A 21,286-nucleotide genomic window follows, 5' to 3' on the forward strand; every position below is an offset into this window, starting at 1 on the left:
TGTGGCATCTAAATTTGGAAAATAATTTAAACTATGTGGTAAAAAAAATAAAAACAAATAAATAGTTCTGATTCTATTTTGGACATAAATTACTAAAATTTATCCAAAATTGAGTTATTAGTTAGATAAAGTGTGAAAAAGAAAGTTAAAAACTTTAAATAATCAGTTAAAAAAAATACTTCTATTTTAATAGATTAGATGTTAAAACGAGTTATGATCAGATTTCAGTTGCACATTGCTAGTATATGTGATTTGAATGAAGCATAAAGGTGGATTTTTTTTTTTGTGGGAGATGGGGAAGCTATATTGAAATGTTTAATCTTTGTTGACAAAAATATATAATCCTTTTCAACAAAAATGAGTAAGTTCAAAGATATAAATGTATACGATGACAAAAATATAAAAATGTATATGATGGCACAAAAAAGATATAAATGTATACTTCTTATATGAAAGTTGATTAACTAGTGATTATACGTAGCAATTAGATTTCCTTTTATATGAAATTTAGACTATATATGTTCAACGATAGCTATTTGGACTCGCGCATTTGTAATTATATAGTTTAGTGAGATCTTATAATTATGTGAAAACTTGAAGTTTATTACAAAAACCCAAATCCAGATCAAATACCATTAAATCAGTCAAATATTTAGCAGTTAACCATAAATTAGTTTGCAAGCCCAATTTTACTTAAAATGAAGATCATATTTGGACGGTCGCATAACCGTCTATCCTAACATAACCCACTCATATATACCAAATAAATCCATCCGAAACGTTAAAGAAAAAAATCTCACAAATATCTTTACCGATGATGAATCTTTGAACTGAAAAGAGACAGGAAAACAATACATCAAATATTTTCAACCATAATGGGAAGCTAACCGGTTACACTCCACAAGCGGCTTTTGTTTTAGGGTTTCTTTCTTGAAGGGTCCTGAATCAATTGTGTGGACTAGTTTCTCCTTATCTCTTTTCCCCCTCTCACTCCAATATTATGATGAACCTTCACTTCCTTTTAAAAATCCTTTAAAGATCACACAATCAATACCAAGTTACACCTAAACGTTATAATTAAAGAAGCAAAATAAGCTTATATATAGAGAGAGAGAAACAATGAAGGAAAGGTCAAAGGATGAGGCATTGAAGAATTGGGAGAAGAAGAAGAAACCGTCTTCACCAAAACGAGATGGGAAATCTCTGAAAAGGAAGAGAGGAACGCTCTACATTATTGTGAAATGTATTACTCTGCTTCTTTGTTCGAACGAGTAATCATCAATACACACATTTGTATGTCTAAAATGATGACACGTAGGCATTAAATGGAGACATTTATAGGTCACCAGCCACATATATCTTCGCTTTACGGTGTTTCTTTCTCAATCTATGCAGGTGTTGTTGTTGTTAATATACATTTCTCGATATTTTTCTTCTCAAAAAAAAAATATACATATATGTACCCCGATATTTCTTGTCAATGGATGGTCTATTTATGTTAATCATAGCAAGTAATTTTTGTTTGCTACCAAAGGTAATTTCTTAATAGAACATGCCGCGAGGTTGCGTTTAGGTACTAGCTATGGGGATTGTAATTTGTAAGTTACTATTTACTCACACGTATACATGCACACAAATAGAGGGGGCTGAATACTTGTCCACAAAATGTATTCTACTAAAAATCACATACATCGAATTAGCCAGAAAAAAAAAGCGAAAAAGAAGAAGAAGCTGAGAGAGTCTTATTCGAGTTGCATGTCTCAGATTTAACTTTTATCCAGAAAAAAAACTATCCGAAAATTAACCCAACAGTTTCGTAATGAATCAAAAACCTCTTTTATGAGTATCTAAAAAATGAAAAATACATGCAAATATGTGAAAGACGTTAATGGTTTTGGATCTGCCTGGTTAATGGGCTTATGTTATTATTGGGTAACAGCTATTCAGCCCAAAGAATCATTTACACTTTAAGCCCCAAACGTCGTCGTAGCATCTCTCTGTTTCCTATCGTGGTTGGTTAGTAGATAGGTTTCGCCGGAAGAAGTTTTGCTCCGTCGTTGCGGTTCTAAATTTTCCGATAGAGAAGAAGGCAGCAAGGAAGTCCAGCAGATTCTCAACTGCATTTTTCCTCTACTTTGACTATATGGCTGTAGAAACTCTCGAGAGTTCCTGTGAGGTTTCAAAGAGAAAACATGGAGACGGTAGTGACGGAACCCTCCTCGATGAGTTCAGCGACGGAGACGTGAATTATGCATCTGGTGTTTCATCCGTAAGCTAAAGTTCAAAACTTTACTCTTAAAATGCGTTTCAAATGGTTTCTTAGGTGATATATCGTCCATTGTTACTGTGTCTTACGCAGAAAAGAGCTAAGGTTTCAAGAGAAATGAGGTTTCTAGACGAAGACGACGAGGATGATAGTGATTGGGAGCAGCAGAGGACACCTGTTGAGTCTGTGAAGTGGTTTTGCGTCAATTGCACTATGCCAAACCCTGGTGACATGGTCCATTGTTATGTGAGTTTTTTCATGTTTGAATACTTTTGTGCTGCATTGGCTATGGAGGATCACTGAAGTTGATTCCTTTTTGTGAAGATGTGTGGTGAGCACAAGGAGTCTGGTATCCTGAGGCATGGATGCTTTGCATCTCCTTTTTGCAAAGATACTGGTCTCTCCCAAGTTGAAGAGAAGCTAGGAAGTGGTGAGCTTGTTTTGAACGTTAAGATAACTAACTATAAGCATGCTCAATTCTCCTTTTTATCTTGATCTTTAGGAAGCTCACCTGCAACCAGCTCAACAGCTGTTGGTTTCGACGAGAGAATGTTGCTACACTCAGAAGTATGTTTCTGTTGTTTTCATAGTTTGCTGAGAAGTCTAGTATCTTAACATGTGTTGATGGCATGCTTAATAAGTTCGAAATGAAAACACTTCCACATGCCGAGAGACCTGATCGTCTTCGAGCTATAGCTGCCAGTCTTGCCGCAGCTGGTAGGTATATCGGTTCTGTAATATGTCCATGTTCTGTTTTGTGCTGTACTGTATGTTATTTTTGTATTCATCACATACTGAAAAACTTGCAGGCGTTTTTCCTGGAAGATGTTTTCCTATTCCTGCAAGGGAAATCACGAAACAAGAACTCCAGATGGTGAGCTGCTACTTAAATAGCCTTGGAGACATCTCTAACTGCGACTAGTTTGTTTGTTTCATTAACTGACTTATATTTTTTTTTCTTTTTTTTTGAGGTACACACTTCAGAGCATGTTGATGCTGTTGATATTACAAGCCAGCTTCACAATAGGTTTGAATTCACCTGTAACTTATCTAGTTTTGGCCCTCGCTTCTCATGTTTTTCCCATTGTCTGGCAGCTACTTCACCTCTGACACATATGCTAATGAGCATTCAGCACGTGCTGCTAGACTTGCAGCAGGTTTGTGCGCTGATCTAGCTACAGAAATTCTCTCTGGCCGTGTGAAAAATGGTTTCGCTTTGGTATGTCAATCATTCACCATAATTTCTAAAATTTAAAGATCTGCTTGAAATTGAAGTTAACCGCGTTAAAAATGTTTTGATTGGATCAGGTTAGACCTCCCGGTCATCATGCAGGCATCAAAAATTCTATGGGGTTTTGTCTTCACAATAATGCAGCTGTTGCTGCATTAGTTGCACAAGCAGCAGGGGCAAGGAAGGTGCTGATTGTGGACTGGGTAATGTCGCTGATAACTCAAAACGGGGGTGGTTTTTATAGAACTTCAACCTTCTTTAGTTGAATGTGAATATCTTCTCGATTGTTGTAGGATGTGCATCATGGAAATGGAACCCAAGAGATATTCGAACAAAACAAATCTGTAAGCTGCCAAACTCTATGCATCTCTCATTGATTCTTGGAGTGTCCTTTTCCAGATTAACCTATTGTTAAAAATTATATAGGTAATGTACATGTCCTTGCATAGACATGAAGGAGGAAAGTTCTATCCGGGCACTGGAGCTGCTGATGAGGTACCAAATGCTTTAATATTATAAATTAGTGCTCTTAGTTACCGCAATATACTAGCTTTTTGTTGAGTTTGTATCCTATGGTGCTATATTGTGTTTGTTAGTAATATCCGATTTGGGTGGTGCAGGTTGGTACAAATGGTGCTGAAGGTTATTGTGTAAATGTTCCATGGAGTTGTAGTGGAGTTGGTGATGGAGACTATATCTATGCCTTTCAGCATGTAGTTCTTCCCATAGGTACTAAGTTTTATTGGCTTAGTTTATGACTAATATGCTCTGGAAGTGAAACCAGTATAAGTCTAACTGGAACTCTTTCCTTGCAGCTTCTGCATTCTCTCCTGATTTTGTCATCGTATCAGCGGGATTTGATGCAGCTAAAGGAGACCCACTAGGATGCTGTAAAGTAAGCTTTATATTCTAGGGCTGTCACACCTCGTCAAAGCATGTTCTGTTCATTCTATTTGATTTGACAAAAAAATTACTTTCAGGTGACTCCGGCAGGTTATTCTCGAATGACACAGATGTTAGGTGATCTGTGCGGCGGGAAAATGCTAGTTATTCTCGAGGGCGGGTTCGTGTTTATGAATAGTTTTCTTGCTTTCAATGGGGGGTGGCAGCTTTAAAGATTTTTTTCTCTGTCATCAATCATTTGCAGCTACAATCTTCGCTCCATATCTTCTTCTGCTACTGCAGTGATCAAGGTTTAAATCTCTCTGTTCATATATGGTTATGAAGACAGAACGTTTATTGATGATTCCGTTTTAATCTGTAAAAAGGTGCTTATGGGAGAAAATCCAGAGGAGGACTTGCCTACAGCTACAGCTACAGCTCCTCCTTCAAGAGCCTGCATGCGGACCGTTCTTGATGTAATGAATATCCAAATGAAGTTCTGGCCATCACTTGCTACCTCCTACTCCAAGTTACTATCAGAGTGGGAAGCAAGCAGGCCAGGGAAAAGAGCTGAGACTCAGGAGGCCGTCGTCAATGCGGCGGCTCCTGATGCGCAATCTGTCGCTGTGGATGAGGAAGCTCCGTCTCGCAGAGTTGCGCCGCCGCCTGCTGAGTTCGCGTTTAATTTCAGCTACTCCGGTGATGGTTTGCTTATCGATGACAAAGAAGCGTGTGGGGAACTATTCCGTTTGATCAGTGATGATCCGTCCACCGATCTTCCTACTCCTTTTGATGACACGACTCTATCCGATTTGTACAACGAGTATGCTCTCAGTGCTGCTAGGGTATGTTCAAATTCATTTTGCAGATCTTTGTGCTTATGGTGTGAAGGATCTAATATAATTTTTTTTTTCTTGAAATGTAGTCAATAGCGAGTGTGAACAAGATGGTATATGAGTATAAGCGTAAGCTCAGGACTGCTAGGGCTGAACTTGAAGGGCAGAGAAAGGAGCTCGAGGAGATGGACGCGCTGCGCATAGAGCTAGAAGAAGAGAGGGCCAAGGTGCGAGCGATGCGTTTGGAGAAAAAGCGGATGAAGAAGGAGGCTAAGGTCTTAAAGTCTGAGGTTAGACGTCTCAGGAAGTCACGGACTGATTTTGTTGCGAGGGAGAAGATGTACAATGAGCTGGTTGCGAAGTCTGCTTCTCGTTTTGAGGAGATGAGGAAGTATGTGAATGAACAGCCAACCTTCCAGTCGATTGTACTGGAGCTGAACCAGATATCAGGAATCGTCTCTCCTGCTGATCGTGAGAGTGCAGCAGGTTGATGCAATTGGTCGTCGCCCTCTTCTTGATCTTGAGACTGATGAACACGAGATTGAAAGGCTGTTAGGATGATTCTTATGTGGTTATTGTTTGTCTTTTTGCTGTTTATTTTGCGGTAGCCGTTGTCTTGTAGTTTGCTTTTGTAAAAGAGACGGGTATTAACTTGATCATTTTGTTGGCCATATCATGTTTTCAACGCTCTCGCCACGCGTATGAATTCATGCTCAAAAAGATGCTAGAGAAACATCTTCCTAATTCCTAAATACTATTCATTGCAGGACACTGATCTATGATAAACTCGATTCTGTTCAGAAAGAAGTGCTGTTTTCGTCATAAAAGATCAACAAAATCAAGTGTTGTTTCGTCTTCATCCGCCTAATCAGTAAATCCCAAAGAACAAGTACAAAAGTCTTCAAGAGCCGAGAGAGAGAGAGAGATAATTTACAAAAAATGGAACTGGAAAAAAAGCAACTGAAGTGAATTGCACGGCTGTTTCAGAGGACCTGCTTTAGCCAGTGGCAGTCCACAGCATCTTTCTCTAACTCATCTTTCAACTCGCATAGGCGTTTAAGTGAATCTTTTAGCTCCATTTTATCAACTGGTATCTCTGCAAATTCTTTCAGAAACTTGTGAGCTCGGGCTGTCCCTCTTGATATTTCCTCTGGATCATCTTCTCTGCTCTTTCTCTTCCCACTCTCCTGCAAACCACCATAATACTATTTAATCTTTGTCACAACTCTTAGGTACAAATGAGACAAAAAACGGATTCAGACCTCTCTGGGGGAGAAATCTTCCAGTTCTGCAGCTTTCTCCCTTGCGAGCGCCACTACGCTTTCAGGGAAGTTGGCAAACTCAGCCACATGGATCCCAAAGCTCTGGTCACATGCCCCTGGTTCAACCTAACCAGACAAAACACAGACATCAAAACAATGCTAATTTCGTCTTTGTAAGAAACTCAACCAGAGAGAGACACTTTAACTGAAAGGGTTGCAAGGAATAAATTCTAAGATTCAGCGCATATGAATCTTCTTCTAGGGGAAGAAGCAGATGGGGTTTAACTAAAACAAACCTTGTAAAGCATGGTGAGTTTGCGGCTTTCTGTGTCAATATGTGCGCTGACATGGAAGTTTGCAACACCAACGGTGTTACCTGCAACCTCAGAGTTTGCTTGAGCCAAGGCAGTAAGTTCATGGAAGTGGGTAGCAAACAGAGTAGGAGCTTTCTTCACTTGAACCAGATGCTCACATATAGCCCATGCTAAACCTGATACATTCACCAAGATAACGTTAACAACATAATACAGCAAAATCAACTCAAATTCCAACAAAAAAAAAAAGAAGAAACGTTGCAGTTGAAAAACTAACCAAAACCATCATATGTTGATGTTCCACGGCCCAGTTCATCGATGATTATCAGTGACTTATCAGTAGCTCCTTTTAATATCGACGCTGTTTCTAGCATTTCTTGCATAAAAGTAGACACTCCACGCAGCTATAACATGAAAGGTAAAAAAAAACTTAAAAGAGGTTTACACAACTCAGCAGATTCAATAACAAAGAAGCAGAGAGTTAAAACTCACTTGGCAATCGCCTGCTCCTACACGTGCAAAGATACAGTCTCTGATGGAAACTGAAGCTTTATCGCAAGGAACAAAGGAACCAACTTGAGCCATCAGTACAGTCACACCGACCTGGCGAATGAAAGTGGACTTCCCTCCCATGTTAGGTCCCGTTATTATTTGAAACCAACTCTCTCCTCTCACCTGATTTTTACAAAGGAATTGCTTCAAGTCAAGGGACACAAAGAATAACAAAGGTGTTTGGTTTATGTTTACCATATTACAATACTTACAAGTCTACAGTCATTTGGTATAAAGTTCACCCAATCTTGAGCTTCTACGCACGGATGTCTGCTTCCTTCTAGTACAATGTTTCCAACATCCTGCAATGTATAAAACAAAGAAGAAAACCCATTAAAATTTTGAAAACGAAACAATCAAATCAACTTGACACTGTACCAACCGAAGAGGTGATTTCTGGTCTACAGTATGGTGTAGGGCAACTGGCAGCCAAATCAGCAAAGCTTAGCAAAACATCCATCTCAGAGAGCATCCCGGCTAGCTCCTCAAACACCTAAACCATACAATATACATTATACATACCGGTGTTCTAAAAATCGATATAGACTTCCGACTAATCAGTTATCTCCTATAAATGGCCTAATTACCCCCTAACAATTTCTTGAACATTTATAAATAGCATACATGTTTATATGATTTAAGATAGCCATTTTTTTGTAACAGTCCAATGCTTAACATGGATAACTAGACATACCTCGGAGAAGCTGGCAACAATCTGAACTACACGATCAACCAGCTCCTTTTGACAGCTTTTATAATCGTCCACAACACTTTGGTACTGGTCCCCAAGTTTCTTAAGCTTTGTGTTTGTGAACTTCACTCCGTCTTTGCGAGTCTCCAGCACCATGAACTGTGTCGTCAGCTTCTTCCTGATCTTCGGCTCTTCCTTCTTCGTGATCCTGAACACATGTCCGAATTGCGCTGCTTTGTCAAGTTTCAAGGCCTTGTCCACCGGAAGATCGAGTTCTATAGCTGTCTTTTTGTGCAGTTCGTGTATCTGCTGCTCCAGCGACACTTTCTGATCTTTGAGAGATGATAACGTGGTGTCGTAGCTTGAGGAGATCATGTACTCTCCGTTCTCTAGCTGGTCAAGATCTACAGAGTACTCTACCAGATCAATGAACTTGCCGAGGTGATCTGCGTCTGATAAAGCCTCAAGCCTTTTCACGTATCTCTTGCTGATGAGTGATGAGAATTCTCCAGTGTACTGATGCAGTGATGTTTTGATGAAGGGAAGCCTTATAGCTGACTGCACAGAGAAGATGAAAACTGAATCAATTATCATAGAAAAATTGATACATCAGTTACAAGTACAATTTTTAGTACCTGATAGAGTTTGATAACGTGCTGTAAACCGCCTCTTCTTCTCTCGAGACTCCGGACAAGCCTCTCAACATCTGAGATACGCTTCAGATGCTGTCTAAGATCTTGCCTTAACCCAGCTTCTTCAACAAAGCACTGAACTATATCTAGTCTCATCGTAATCTCATTCAAATCCACAAGAGGTTGCTTGAGCCACATATGAAGCAGTCTCTTCCCCATCCCTGCGGTACATGTTCTGTTCATGAGACCAAACAAACTGAAGTTCTTGTTTGCATCAGTTTTGCTCTCCATCACATTCAACGCCCTCATAGCTGCAGAGTCGAGTCTCATGAATCCGCCGATATCATATCTGCGTATTGCGAAGTTCCCATAGTTACCCTCGTCGGAAAGAAGTTCAGAGAACGAGAGTAATGCACCTAGAGCAGGGGTGGCAAGCTCAAACCCAGAGATCAAATCTCTAACAGGTTCAATATTCCCCTTCACCAATCTCTTTAGATCTGATTCTAAGTCTCTTCCTTTAAACTCCTGACGACTTCTCTCTGTTGTCATCACACCACACCTCTCCAGAGACTCACGCAAACTTTTGCACTCATTAGTTTTGCCAGACTCAGCTGGAAAGATGCACTCTTTTGCACCTATAGCAACGAGAGAAGACTCCAGGTTAGTGAAACGACTATCATCAATAAACTCAGCTAGTCCAAGAACCCGCCTGGTGAGATCAGCATAAGCCATCCCAACAACGCATCTCCCCTCCTGAAAACTCGGAAACAAGGAGACAACAACAGGCGTGTCCTGCATCTCGTTGTTCGCAAACAGAACATCTTCAAAGCTCCCAATGTTTCCAGGAGAACCTGCTTTCACAAGCCTCCAATTCGACCCGCTTCCTTCGTAAAGCTCCACGGTATGATCATTCCGCTCCAGGAGAAGATCCCTAACGATCGTTTCGAACATGTTCTTACTGATGCTGACGCTCGAAAGAGCGTTTGCTCCACTCCCAATCTGACGTAGAGCAGTGGTTGTGTGGTAATAAGTCTGTGCGATGAAAACTGAGTTCTCTCCATGAGCTGTATAATAATCCTGCAAAAATAAAACGCATTTAATCAAAGTCTAGACACAGTGAGAGAAGTAACCAAAAAAAGTGGTGTAGATTCAGAACTCACCTTGCGATCAAAGAACCTAACAGCTCTCGAGTCCTGTTAAAGGAAAAGACCAATCAAAACCACATAAGCATTAGTTAGAGAGCTCTTATTAAAGGCATATCTATCTGTTTCCCTAGAGATAGAAAGAAGGAGAAGGAGACTTTACATTTGGTAGGGTTTTGAAGAAGGAGAGAAACCCTTGCGCCTGCTTAGCATCTGAAGGTTAAAGGTAGAAACTTCCGTGAAACCCACAAAACCCCAAATTGATATTCTAACAAAAAAGAATTAGGGTTTTTAGATTACCGAGTTTAAGCTCCGGAAGCTTGTTCGGCTCGTCGAAGTTACCCTCCATCAGGCAGATAAGGTGAAAATATCCTTTTAGGCTATGTTCTGAGACTAAAGGAGCAAATATTCTTTTTCTCCTGACTGACTACTGGAATGGAATAGAAAGAGACAAACTTTTCGAGGCAGGTTATGGTGTCGAGGTTGGCGGGAAAATGATTGGGCGGCAACTTTTTTTTCCCGGCGGCGCGTGGATCAACGTTGTTTTGCGATACGCGTGTCGGTCCATTAAAGATAAAGCCCATTAACTCGTATTGGGCTTACTGGGCTATATAAACATCAAGTTCGTTACTTCATTTATTACCGAAATCCACGATTTTGGGACTACGTTTCACGAAGAGGAAAATATTTCTTTTTTAGAAACATGATTAGCAACAAAATTGTTTAGATTGTGATAGATTTTCATATATATCATCACCTAGATAATTTAATTTCTGTAATTTGCATATATATATATATAGTTGATGATTGTTTTCTTTTTTTTGAAAGGTATAGTTGATAAGTTGGAGAACTTTGGACAAAGGGAAGTGGAAGATTTGTACAAGAAAGCACTATTATTGGCGATATGATCGCCTTCGATGAGCCACAGAAGTCATATGAACTTATCTTTATGTCATTTGTGGTTCCATATAGTCAGGGTATATTCCTTCTTTTTCTTTATTTATTTATTGTTATGTTGATTCCTTATTTATATTCATAAGTGTCAGTCTTTATTTATTTTTGGATGACTTTAGTTTCTTTTCTAAAACACAAAATATATTTTTGGAAGAGGATGAAAGCTTAATGATATTGAAGAGCAAAATTTGTAAGGGAAAAGTAAGTTCGTACAAAACAATCCAATTTTTCTGTATCTCACTTCCAAGAATTAATGTGCATATACGTCTACCAATTTATGATTGTACGTTTTTTTGTAAAACAACGTGAATTAAATTGTAAGAATTTAATATTGAAACCCTATGAATGTTGGCATTTTTAATTATTTTCTTTTCTCGCATCTTAATTCTCACAAAGTTAAAGTAGAGGAAATGGATGTCGGAATACAAGTCAATATTGTGTTGTTTATTTTTATAAGCTAAAGAAAATGTTATTGACAGAAGATATTATCATCACATCATAGAGTGTCCCCGTTTAATTGTAATGATGATATATCAAAAACTTTATAGAGTACAGCCATGTCTATCTAAGCCATGATATAACACAAGATCTTATTATAGAGTACAGACACGCACACACGAATAGCATACAACATATATCATTTACCTGTACGTTTTGACACCTGTACATATATCTATCCTATTAAAAGTGAAGTACAAAAGAAAATTAACCCATACTTCATCTAAATATTTACAATATCTGCCACTGATATTAATGATACAGATTTGCTATAATTTTGTTTAAGCCTTTCACGTCATAATCCAAATCGAAGCCCATTAACATTATCTTTGACCAATTTGTATATCTTTAACTATAAAATCTCTAACCATACAGTTGGACATCAGCACAATCTCGATATCAGCATGAAACTGTTTCAAAAATTTAGTAAGCGATATTGTTGAATCCATTGCCAATTTTTTTATTAAAATAGTGTTACAGCCAAAACTAATATATAACTATAATATTATAACTGTAAATAGCATTACTAAACCGGACTATATGTAGGGAAAATTTCATAAAAATACTCCAACTAAATTTCATTAAACTTTTTAATACCAAAACTTTTTTGTTACCCAGTTTAATATCCTAACTAATTATACTGTTCATTTTAATATACAAATTTTTAAAATTATGTCCCTTTTAATAATCAAAATTTATTTAAAATACTGATAAGTTTCAAACAAAATTTAAAAAACCTTCAAATTTACAAAACAATCTCAGAAAATTCTAATTTTATTTATGATTTAGGAAAGAAGGTAATAAGTTAGGAAGAAAATTTTAAAATTTTTAAAATTAAGTTTTAAGGAAAATAAATAAATTTGTTTTCTATTTCAGAAAATAAACTAAACTCAATACTTAAAATTTAAAATTTTTATTTCAAAATTTAAGGTTATACACATTTTAGTTAATTTTATTCTCAAACATAAAATAAAATTAGAATTTTCTGAGATGTTTGTAAAATTTAGAGATTTTTTAAATTTCGTCTGAAAATTATTAGTATTTTTAATTAAAATAAAAAGTTTGGATATTAAATAGACTTAGTTTTAAAAGTTTGTATATTAAAGTGAGCAAAATAATTAATTGGGTTATTAAACTAGACATCAAAAAAGTTTAGGTATTTAAAAGCTTAAAAAATTTAGTTGGGATATTAAACTAGACAGCGAAAAAGTTTAGGTATTTAAAAGCTTAAAAATTTAGTTGAGATATTAAACTAGACAGCGAAAAAATTTAGGTATTTAAAAGCTTAACAAATTTAGTTGAGATATTTTTATAGAATTTTCCCTTATATGTACTACTTGTATTGGATAAAATTAAAAACCATTCGGGTTGACTACTATTTTATAGATTAATAGGATTCAATATTTATATTAATTAATATTCTAAACATAAAATCTATGTATAAAGTTTTCTAATGATTTTGTTGCACCTATCATTAAAAAAATATATCAACTAAGTCAGATATATCAATTCACTGTTCGTAAAATCTTTAACTATCTTAATAACTTAACATAACAAGCCCCTAAATTAAAGGTATCATATTTATAAAAATATCAATATACTTGCTAATTACAGATTTATAGGATCGATTGATTACAACATCTTTAGTATATTCCAAACTTTAAATACTTATCATTATGTGAAAAAAATTAAAAACAAAATATTGACAAAATATTCCTAACCTTTAGTATATTTTTTATCTACACGACTTGCAAATCAAGTTTTCAAATAATTAGTTTAGATTTTACTATCATATATGTCTCACTTATAAAACTATATACAATTCAATATACGTTGAAGAACAACATTCACATCCAGATCAAAAAAAATGTCGAGCAATGCAAGTTTCACACCTCTCAAAAACATGAATCCATTTAAGATGAAATAGTGATCTCAAGTCAAATTGCTTCATTCCTGGCAACAAAACACCTTATTCGGTGGGAGAGACTCTTCAAATAGTTTTTGCTGATGAATATGTAAGTTTTGAAAAATCAAATATATTCTTTTAGGTTTTTTGTTTATCAAAACCAAATACTAAAAACATATTGTGTAGGGTAATTAAAACTACAAACGGAACTGTCCAATATCGGTCAACAAACCATCATAAAATATGTATTAAATCAGCATAGAATATATATTAACAACATCACATTTATATAAAATATAATAAAAATTAAATATTGCGAACCGAAAAAAACACCCGCACGGGCGTGCGGGTCAAAAGTCTAGTATTATTTATATCTCTCGTTTACCTATACGATTTTGACACATTTACAACATATATATATACATGTGCAATTAAACTGACAAAACACATATAGTCTGTTATGTCTTTTCCATTTCGACATTGTGTGACATCAAACTTCTAAGAACACTAAGTTCCAATTAGAACACGTTTAATCATTATCAAACACATCACCCAAACCAAAAGTAAAACCAAACCATGCATCCGTCATTTTCAAGGTTTATTCTATGAATTAATATATGTTTCAGAGAATTATCTGGTTTTAATTTTGTTATTTAAAATATTAGTTTATTATGAAAAAATTAGTTTACTACAAAACATACTATACTTTACCTTGGTATATATAAAAAACTTACAGGAGTAGATAAAATCACAATCTAATTTGGATATGGATATAGTATTGGTCTCGAGATTCTTGCGTCCTTTTTCATTGAGCAAGATCTCTAGCTGTATATACGCTTTATTACGTTAAAGATATTATCCATTCGATCTAATTTAAACTTTACATAAACCATATTAAGATATTATGTCTTATGACAATTCATACATGTGATCATAAACCAAATTTAGAGGTCGAGCATGGAGCAATAAAGTAAGCAAATTTGGATATTATTTGAGTGTGGTTGAAGCCATTACTTATAAAGGTTTGAAATTATTAAAATAAAAGGGTATCATGACATTACATCGCCAGGAGGAAATTAACATCAATTTCTGAAGTATAAACCTGTGATCAATTTAAGATTAAAATGCAGACTCAGTCTACGATTGGGATTACACTCAAATAAATAAAATAAGCATCATACACTCACGGGAGGTCTAGCCATCCAGTTTGCTACTCGATAGGATTTGAATCTTATTTTATTTTTATGAAAAACTAAACAGTAATATAACACAATATGTAAGACGACTTTTTGTTTAAATTAATTTTATATATATATATATATATATATATATGTGCGCGCGCTTTTATTTACAGTTAAAAATATGTTTCCATGAATTAGGATTCTCTTGTAACTGATCTCACATAATTCTGATCAATATTTTGGTGTCCAGATTACTGAGTTATTTAGATTCTTAAAAAGAACAAGATTATGAAAATTTGGTGTTGTCAAATCTCCTTATAACTTAAGCGTGAAAGTAGGAACATAGGCTATAACTCTATTTTCTCGCTATCCCTAAAGCTGTACATCAACTTCTTACTCACCCATTAAGTTTGTCGCGATAATGTGTTCTATTCTCATTAAAATTCAAATATCGGAGGTAAAAATAAAATCGTTTCTCTTTATTCCTGTAAACTAATATGGCATAACCAACTTAGCTAACCATGATCTATATTTAAGAGGTGGTTGTAATCCATATATTAAATTATGTTCGCAAATTAATATTTTCAACCGATTTAATCAGCCAAACAATTTTTCTGACCCAAATAGTAAGTTCAAACTAACTCTTCAGCGACCACTTTGTTATAGCTAGTTCCTTTAAAATAATTGGATAGTTTTTTATTTAGTTTTACATTTAAAAATACTTAATTTTGACATTCGTTATGATGTTGTCTCTTTGAAGTTGTGTGAGCACTAATTTTTAAAAAAAATTAGCTACGAATTCGTATAATCTTGTTATAGAAATTTTATTTTATTTTGTCATCCAAACAACAAAAATAGAAAATTAGTCTATACAAACAAGAATAAAGTTGTAAGAAAATAGAAGGAAGAAGTCATAATTGAGTTTTCCCATGTAGAAAAGTGGAGACAAACACGCATTCTTTTGCAGAATACATTGCCATGAAAGAAAAATTCCCAAGTGAATTATAATCTAAAGGAGCATTGACTCTCTTTGCTATCTATAGTAAATTATTCATTATCATCTCAAGAACCAAAAAAAAATGATGGTACAAAAATAAAGTTAGAATTTTGTACTTTCGAGATAATGAGTGACTGAGATTTGTAACCAACGAAATTGGGAACATAAGGTAGCTAATATAACACATAATGAAAGCACTCGCGGAAAAGAAAAGAAATCCATGCCCACTTTTGTAAGAAAAAAAGGATTCAAAGGCTAACCGCAGATTGAAACTTTAATTTTGAGTCTCACTATAAACAACTTAAATTGATTCCAAAAAAAAACTAAAATTGTAATATGATATATGTTGCTGTCTTCCTCATGGGCTATGAGAAAGAAAATTTGAAAGCAACCTTAGAAGAATCCAGCGAGTCCTTCCATTATAGTGGTCCTCCTGATAATGGCAGGCCTAGAGCGAGAGAGAGAGAAAGAAGAGAGAGCATGGGATGCTGGATAATTAGGTATGAGAAGGCGGCATGTATAAATGGAAAGAGTGAACAACAATGGATGACCAAAAAGGAGATTGATTTACAACGAGAGTGTTTCATCTTTGTACGTAACTCTCAAGTCTGTGATGTTCCAGCAGCGTATATGTATACGCGCATATAGCACGTATTTGTATAGGGTACGATTTTGTATAGTGCCCTATAGTGACTAAGTGTATCTTTTTTTTTGTTTTTTGTTTTGCTTAAATTTTCCTTTTTTGTTATCAATGATATAGATCAATCATTATATTTCTGTTTATGAGGGTTTGAATGCCTGTCCAGCTCTCCTTCCCCGTAACTAATTCCCTAATATTTGTAATAATACCGCTCTAAAATATATAATCCGTGTATAATTATCACTACAAGAAAACAAATAATTAACGAGGGCCATTTTCCTCGTTAATTCCTCGTAAAAGGAGGTTTACGAGGAATTAACGAGGAAAAGCCTTTCGTCGTTTTTCGTCCGTCGTAAAAAAGGATTCGTCGCCATTTCCTCGTAGAATAGCGAGGTTTCTATTTCCTCGTAAAGACGAAGTTAATATTTCGTCGTAAGTTCCTCGCCCCCTTTCCTCGTAAATCACTCGCCTAGTTTCCTCGTACAAACCACGTGAACCACGCGTCGTTACTTACACGTAAGATCCTTGAAATCATATCCTCGTAAATTCGATGTAATATCCTTGAAAGGATTTCCTCGTAAAATCGATGTAGAATCGTTGAAAGGTTTTCCTCGTAAAAACCTCGAAAGCCTTTCCTCGTAAAGACCTCGAAAGACTTTCCTCGTAAAAACCTCGAAAGCATTTCTTCGTAAATTTCTCGGAAACATTTTCGTCGTAAATAACTCGTAGACTTCCATTTTTCGAATTAATAAAATATTATTTGATAAATATAATAATTATTAATTTAACAAAATAAAATATTTAAATATTGGATTTATAAATAAATTTTAAATAAAATTCACAAGCAACAAAATATTTATATATAATAATTTTTGGATTTTATAATACATAAACCGAAAAAAACTAAAAAAACTAAGGCTCGTTCATCGCCTCGTAGAATTCCTCGCTCCTCCTCGTAACATCCTCCTCGTTATGTGTGCCCGATGACTCGCCTGGAATGGGATTTTGTTGTTTCATGTTCCTCAACAAAGCTTCCCATTCCGGATTTGTGGACGCTATAACGTCGATGAAGGCTTCGAGTCCACTCACACGGCTTTTGGTCGCGCCCAGCTCGGAACGCAACTGAGTGACTTCTTCGGTCTGTCTCTGAGCATAAGATGATGTCGCTCTCGGGACATCATTGACGGAACCGATCCCCAACGTACGTCCCTTTTTCTTAGGGAAACCTTAAAAACAAAAAAATTATATTTGTTAGTTAAATTTAAAAGGGAAATTTAATCAATTAATAATTAAAAAGATATAATGTTAAAAAATTTACCTCCTCGTAAATCTTATCCACTTCAGTTGTGGATAAGGTAACTGGTAATCCGTCGCCGGACTGCTGGGTCAGCTGAGTCTGGCGCTCCTCAACCCGAGCAATTACGTTGTTGTAGATTTGCTCGGACTTGCCATCTAAAAACTGGCCCGCCTTGTTTTGTGGTCCGCTCGTAAAGTTCCGGAAGAGTCGAGAGACGTCCCAACTCTTTGGCCTAAAAACATTTAAGAAAATTGTTAGAAATATATTTAATTATATTAAAAATAATAATTAAATATTTAATTACGTACCATTTTCAAACGGACACCGGCATGTGGTTTTTGGCCCGTAGAGTGTAGCATCGGGCCGTTACCGTGCTCGTCTACCGTGTTACGGGCGGCAGCACAAATGTTTGCGATCCTAATGGAGTTAGGATCCTTCCAGTAACGGATGAGGCCGTCCCAAACATCCGTGGTAAGCTCAGCGGGTTTGCCACGGGTGTACCCCTTGACGATCCAGGCACCCTTCCAGTTGCAAACCGTGTCCGACAAGCGAACTTGCGCCTTTTCGTAAAACGCCTTCCTCACTCTCTCACTGACCCCGATGGACCAATGATACTTTTGCTGCAAAAAAAAAATTAATAATTAGTTAATAAAAAAAAAATTAATTAATAGAATTACTTACAGCGTAAATCTTGAACCACGTCTTTCGGATGTAGATCGGCGTCAATTTCCAGTTTGGATGCGCCATGGAGAAGTAACCTTTAATCGTCTCGGTTACATCTGTCGCAAGGGAATTGTCAACCCCAAACCTGGAAAAAATGAAAATTTAAATTATTTAATGAGTTATAAATTAAAATAATTATTTAAAAATACACTTACCATAAAGTCCCGTCGGGTCTGTCGGGGTCTATGATTGGTAAACCAGCTCTGCCTGGCATACCAAGAATATCCTCGACAGTGTACTGCGAGAAGGAACAGTAGGTGGCACCATGAGATCAGGATGAACAGCGGCGGGGATCTCAGGAGGAGCCATCGGAGGAGGCACCGGAGGAGCCATCGGAGGAGTCATCGGCTGAGCCATCGGCTGAGCCATCGGCTGAGGCTGAGCCATCGGAGGAGGAATCGGAGGAAGAAATGCTGAGTCTCGGAACAGACTCCTGATCCGAAGAACCTGAACCGCCGGCACCTGAAGAAGAACCTGGCGGGTCTAACTGACTACCAGGCTCACCGAATATCTCCCTGTAGTGAGCAGTAAGCATGCGCTGGCGAACCTGCAAAATATATTTTTTTGAGATTATGATCATCAATAATTAAAAAGCTATCATCAATAATTTAAAAATCTATCTAACAAACATAAAATCCGTAAACCTATCTAAATTCTCTAAACTAACCACCTAAATTAACCACCTATCTAAATTGTCTAAACTAATAAAGGGGGCGAAGAATTACCATTTTCGGAGGAGAGAGGAATGGGAAGGAGTTAGAGACGAAATGGGGAGGAAGTGGAGAGGAAGTTGGGAGGAATGGACAGTGTGAGGTTTGTGAGGTTGTATATATAAGTTACGGAGGTCTCGCAATTTCCTCGTAAGTTTACGAGGAATTAAAGAGGCCCGTGTTCCTCTTTCTCGTAAAAACCTCGTAAGCTTACGAGGAAATTGCGAGGTCCGTCCCAAATTAAACGATAAATTAGCGAGGCCCGTCTTTTTGATACTCGTAAAACCCTCGTAACATTACGAGGAAATTGCGAGGCCCGTCCCAAATAAAACGATGAAATTTCGAGGCCCGTCTTTCTGTTCCTCGTAAATGCTTCGTAAGTTACGAGTTATTAACGAGGTTATTTTCTAAACCTCTAAACTCTAAACCCCAAACCTTAAACCCCATCTTTCTTATATTCTACTTCATATATTCATAACATATCAAACCTCAAAATTTATAACCACAATTCTTTAACTTCTAATATCAATCTCTTCTTCCTAATTTAAACTTATACAAAATCAAATTATTTATTTAAATATAATCATTTGAAGATTTGAAAATATAATCATTTGAAGATTGAAAATATAATCTTTTGAAGATTTAAAAATATAATCTTTTGAAGATTTAAAAATATAATCTTTTGAAAATTATAAAATTATTAATGGGGTTTGGAGTTTTGGATTTAGACAAAATAGATAAGAAAGATGGGGTTTGGGGTTTGAGTTTTAGGGTTTAGACAACATATCTCGTTAAAACCTCGTAAACCTACGAGGAAATAACGAGGAAAAAAAAAAAAAAAAAAGCCTCGTTAATTCCACGTAAGCTTACGAGGGCGTTACGACGATTGTGCTTACGTGGAATTAACGAGGCCCGTGTATTTCTTTTTTTCTTTTTTCCTCGTTATTTCGTCGTAAATTACGAGGAATTAACGAGGTTTCTTTCTAAACCTCTAAAATCAAAAACCCCAAACCACAAACACCATCTTCCTATCTTCTACTCTTCTATTCCAATCCAACCTCAATCCTTTATTTTTCATTCAAAACCTCAAACTCAATATTCTAACATTTCAAACCTCAAAATTTATAATCACAATTTCCGACATGGACAGAACATCTTACCGCTTTCTAGGCGAGCGGTGGTGAATCTGCTTGATTGCATAAATGTCTCCAGTCCCGCAATGTATTCTTTCGTCACTCTCCCGTGTAGCATCTCTATGCATATACATCCACCTCCGCAACTCGTAGACATTCCCAGAGCCTGACATTTTTTTCCTTTCACGTTTTTCTTTTTTTTCTTGTTGGTGTGTTTAAAATGATGTTGAAACTTCCATATTTATAGAAAATTTTCGAATCTGGTAGTTGAAGTTTTGCGATGAATTTGCGAGGAAAAGGTAGGTAGCAAAAAAAAACGTGCTTTAAAATTCTTCGTTAAGTTCACGTATATCATTTCCTCGTAAAGGTGACGTAAATTTACGTTGATTTAACGAGGAAATTATATTTCCAGTTTTCCTCGTAAAGATAATGCAAGCTTTACGTGGTTTTTACGAGGAAAATGTATTTCCTCGTAAAGACCACGTAAAGTTACGTGGGCTTTACGACGAAATGTTATCTTCGTTAGTTTACGAGAAAATAACGAGGTTTATTTCTTTCGTTGTAAATTCCTCGTAAGTTCCTCGTACATTTACGAGGATTATATTTCCTCGTTAACTTTCCTCGCCAAAATGCTGTTTTCTTGTAGTGTATCCACGTGACATAAATAATACAAAAAGAAAAGTTAACACCTCACCAATTCACTATATAACTCTACTTTAAATGTTAGGTTGACACATTTACTCTTCATATTCTGTTTTTCTGTATATAAAATATATAGAAGCTAAATGTTTCATATTTAAAAGCTTACAAGATAAGCACGAGAGAGAAAGAGGTTATCTTTTTAGAGAAAGCGACATGTATGAGAGAGGATGTGTTTTTTTTTTTTTTTTGGGTCGACGAGAGAGGATGTGTTTAGAGAGTCAAAAGAAAATAAAAGATTGGTCGCTCATGGCATACTGAACAGACAGCTAAATCTTTTTTATTTTCCTCCGAAAATTATTGCAGCTTCTCTTTTCTTAGGGTTTCACACTACCACGTGCTGTCCTCCAGAAAACTGTTTGATGATTTTAATCTAACGTTTAAATGAAAAATATGTATCATTGATCAACGTAAAAATTGTTTGATAACACGAGCAGTGGTTTCAAAGATTCAATTGAAGATTTTCGTGGATCTCTCTACTTCAACTTTAAACTAGTCTTTTCTTTTAACATTTATATCTTACATTTTATCGTTTTATTATTTTCATGTTATTGTTGTTATTTTGACCCCGGAATATATCTCTTTCTATTATAATCATTGAAACGCTTTAAATTTGAATTAATAACATTTGTGCCAAAAAAATGTATCACTGACCCACATAAAAATTGTTTTATCATTTTAGTCTACCATTAAATAAAATATATCACCCTTACAGGCTCCAGTTTAGATATTTGTGAGTT

General features: G+C 36.0%; 3 protein-coding genes across 3 annotated transcripts; 2 read left to right on the top strand and 1 right to left on the bottom strand.

Moving 5' to 3' along the window:
• Positions 1-763: 763 nt before the first annotated feature.
• Positions 764-1,476, top strand: LOC130504092 (small polypeptide DEVIL 7-like). The gene has a single exon (XM_056998679.1). It carries the CDS (start codon positions 1,120-1,122, stop codon positions 1,273-1,275), a length of 156 nt encoding a protein of 51 aa, XP_056854659.1. The 5' UTR covers positions 764-1,119; the 3' UTR covers positions 1,276-1,476.
• Positions 1,477-2,023: 547 nt separating this feature from the next.
• LOC130504093 (histone deacetylase 15-like) lies at positions 2,024-5,886 on the top strand. The gene is made up of 17 exons (XM_056998680.1): positions 2,024-2,269; positions 2,360-2,512; positions 2,591-2,696; positions 2,769-2,833; positions 2,908-2,983; positions 3,076-3,140; positions 3,238-3,293; positions 3,362-3,485; positions 3,575-3,700; positions 3,791-3,841; positions 3,924-3,992; positions 4,118-4,226; positions 4,313-4,392; positions 4,478-4,560; positions 4,645-4,690; positions 4,766-5,224; positions 5,305-5,886. Exons 1-17 carry the CDS (start codon positions 2,144-2,146, stop codon positions 5,704-5,706), a joined length of 2,196 nt encoding a protein of 731 aa, XP_056854660.1. The 5' UTR covers positions 2,024-2,143; the 3' UTR covers positions 5,707-5,886.
• Positions 5,887-5,992: 106 nt separating this feature from the next.
• LOC108862549 (DNA mismatch repair protein MSH2) lies at positions 5,993-10,266 on the bottom strand. The gene is made up of 12 exons (XM_018636711.2): positions 10,109-10,266; positions 9,972-10,021; positions 9,827-9,859; positions 8,670-9,743; positions 8,038-8,592; positions 7,726-7,836; positions 7,556-7,645; positions 7,284-7,466; positions 7,069-7,195; positions 6,774-6,967; positions 6,478-6,603; positions 5,993-6,402 (listed from the first exon to the last, which is right to left on the bottom strand). The coding sequence occupies exons 1-12, from the start codon at positions 10,155-10,157 to the stop codon at positions 6,199-6,201; spliced, it is 2,796 nt and encodes a 931-aa protein (XP_018492213.2). The 5' UTR covers positions 10,158-10,266; the 3' UTR covers positions 5,993-6,198.
• Positions 10,267-21,286: the final 11,020 nt, after the last annotated feature.

Source organism: Raphanus sativus, unplaced genomic scaffold (assembly GCF_000801105.2).
Source record: "Raphanus sativus cultivar WK10039 unplaced genomic scaffold, ASM80110v3 Scaffold1355, whole genome shotgun sequence".
NCBI lineage: Eukaryota > Viridiplantae > Streptophyta > Magnoliopsida > Brassicales > Brassicaceae > Raphanus > Raphanus sativus.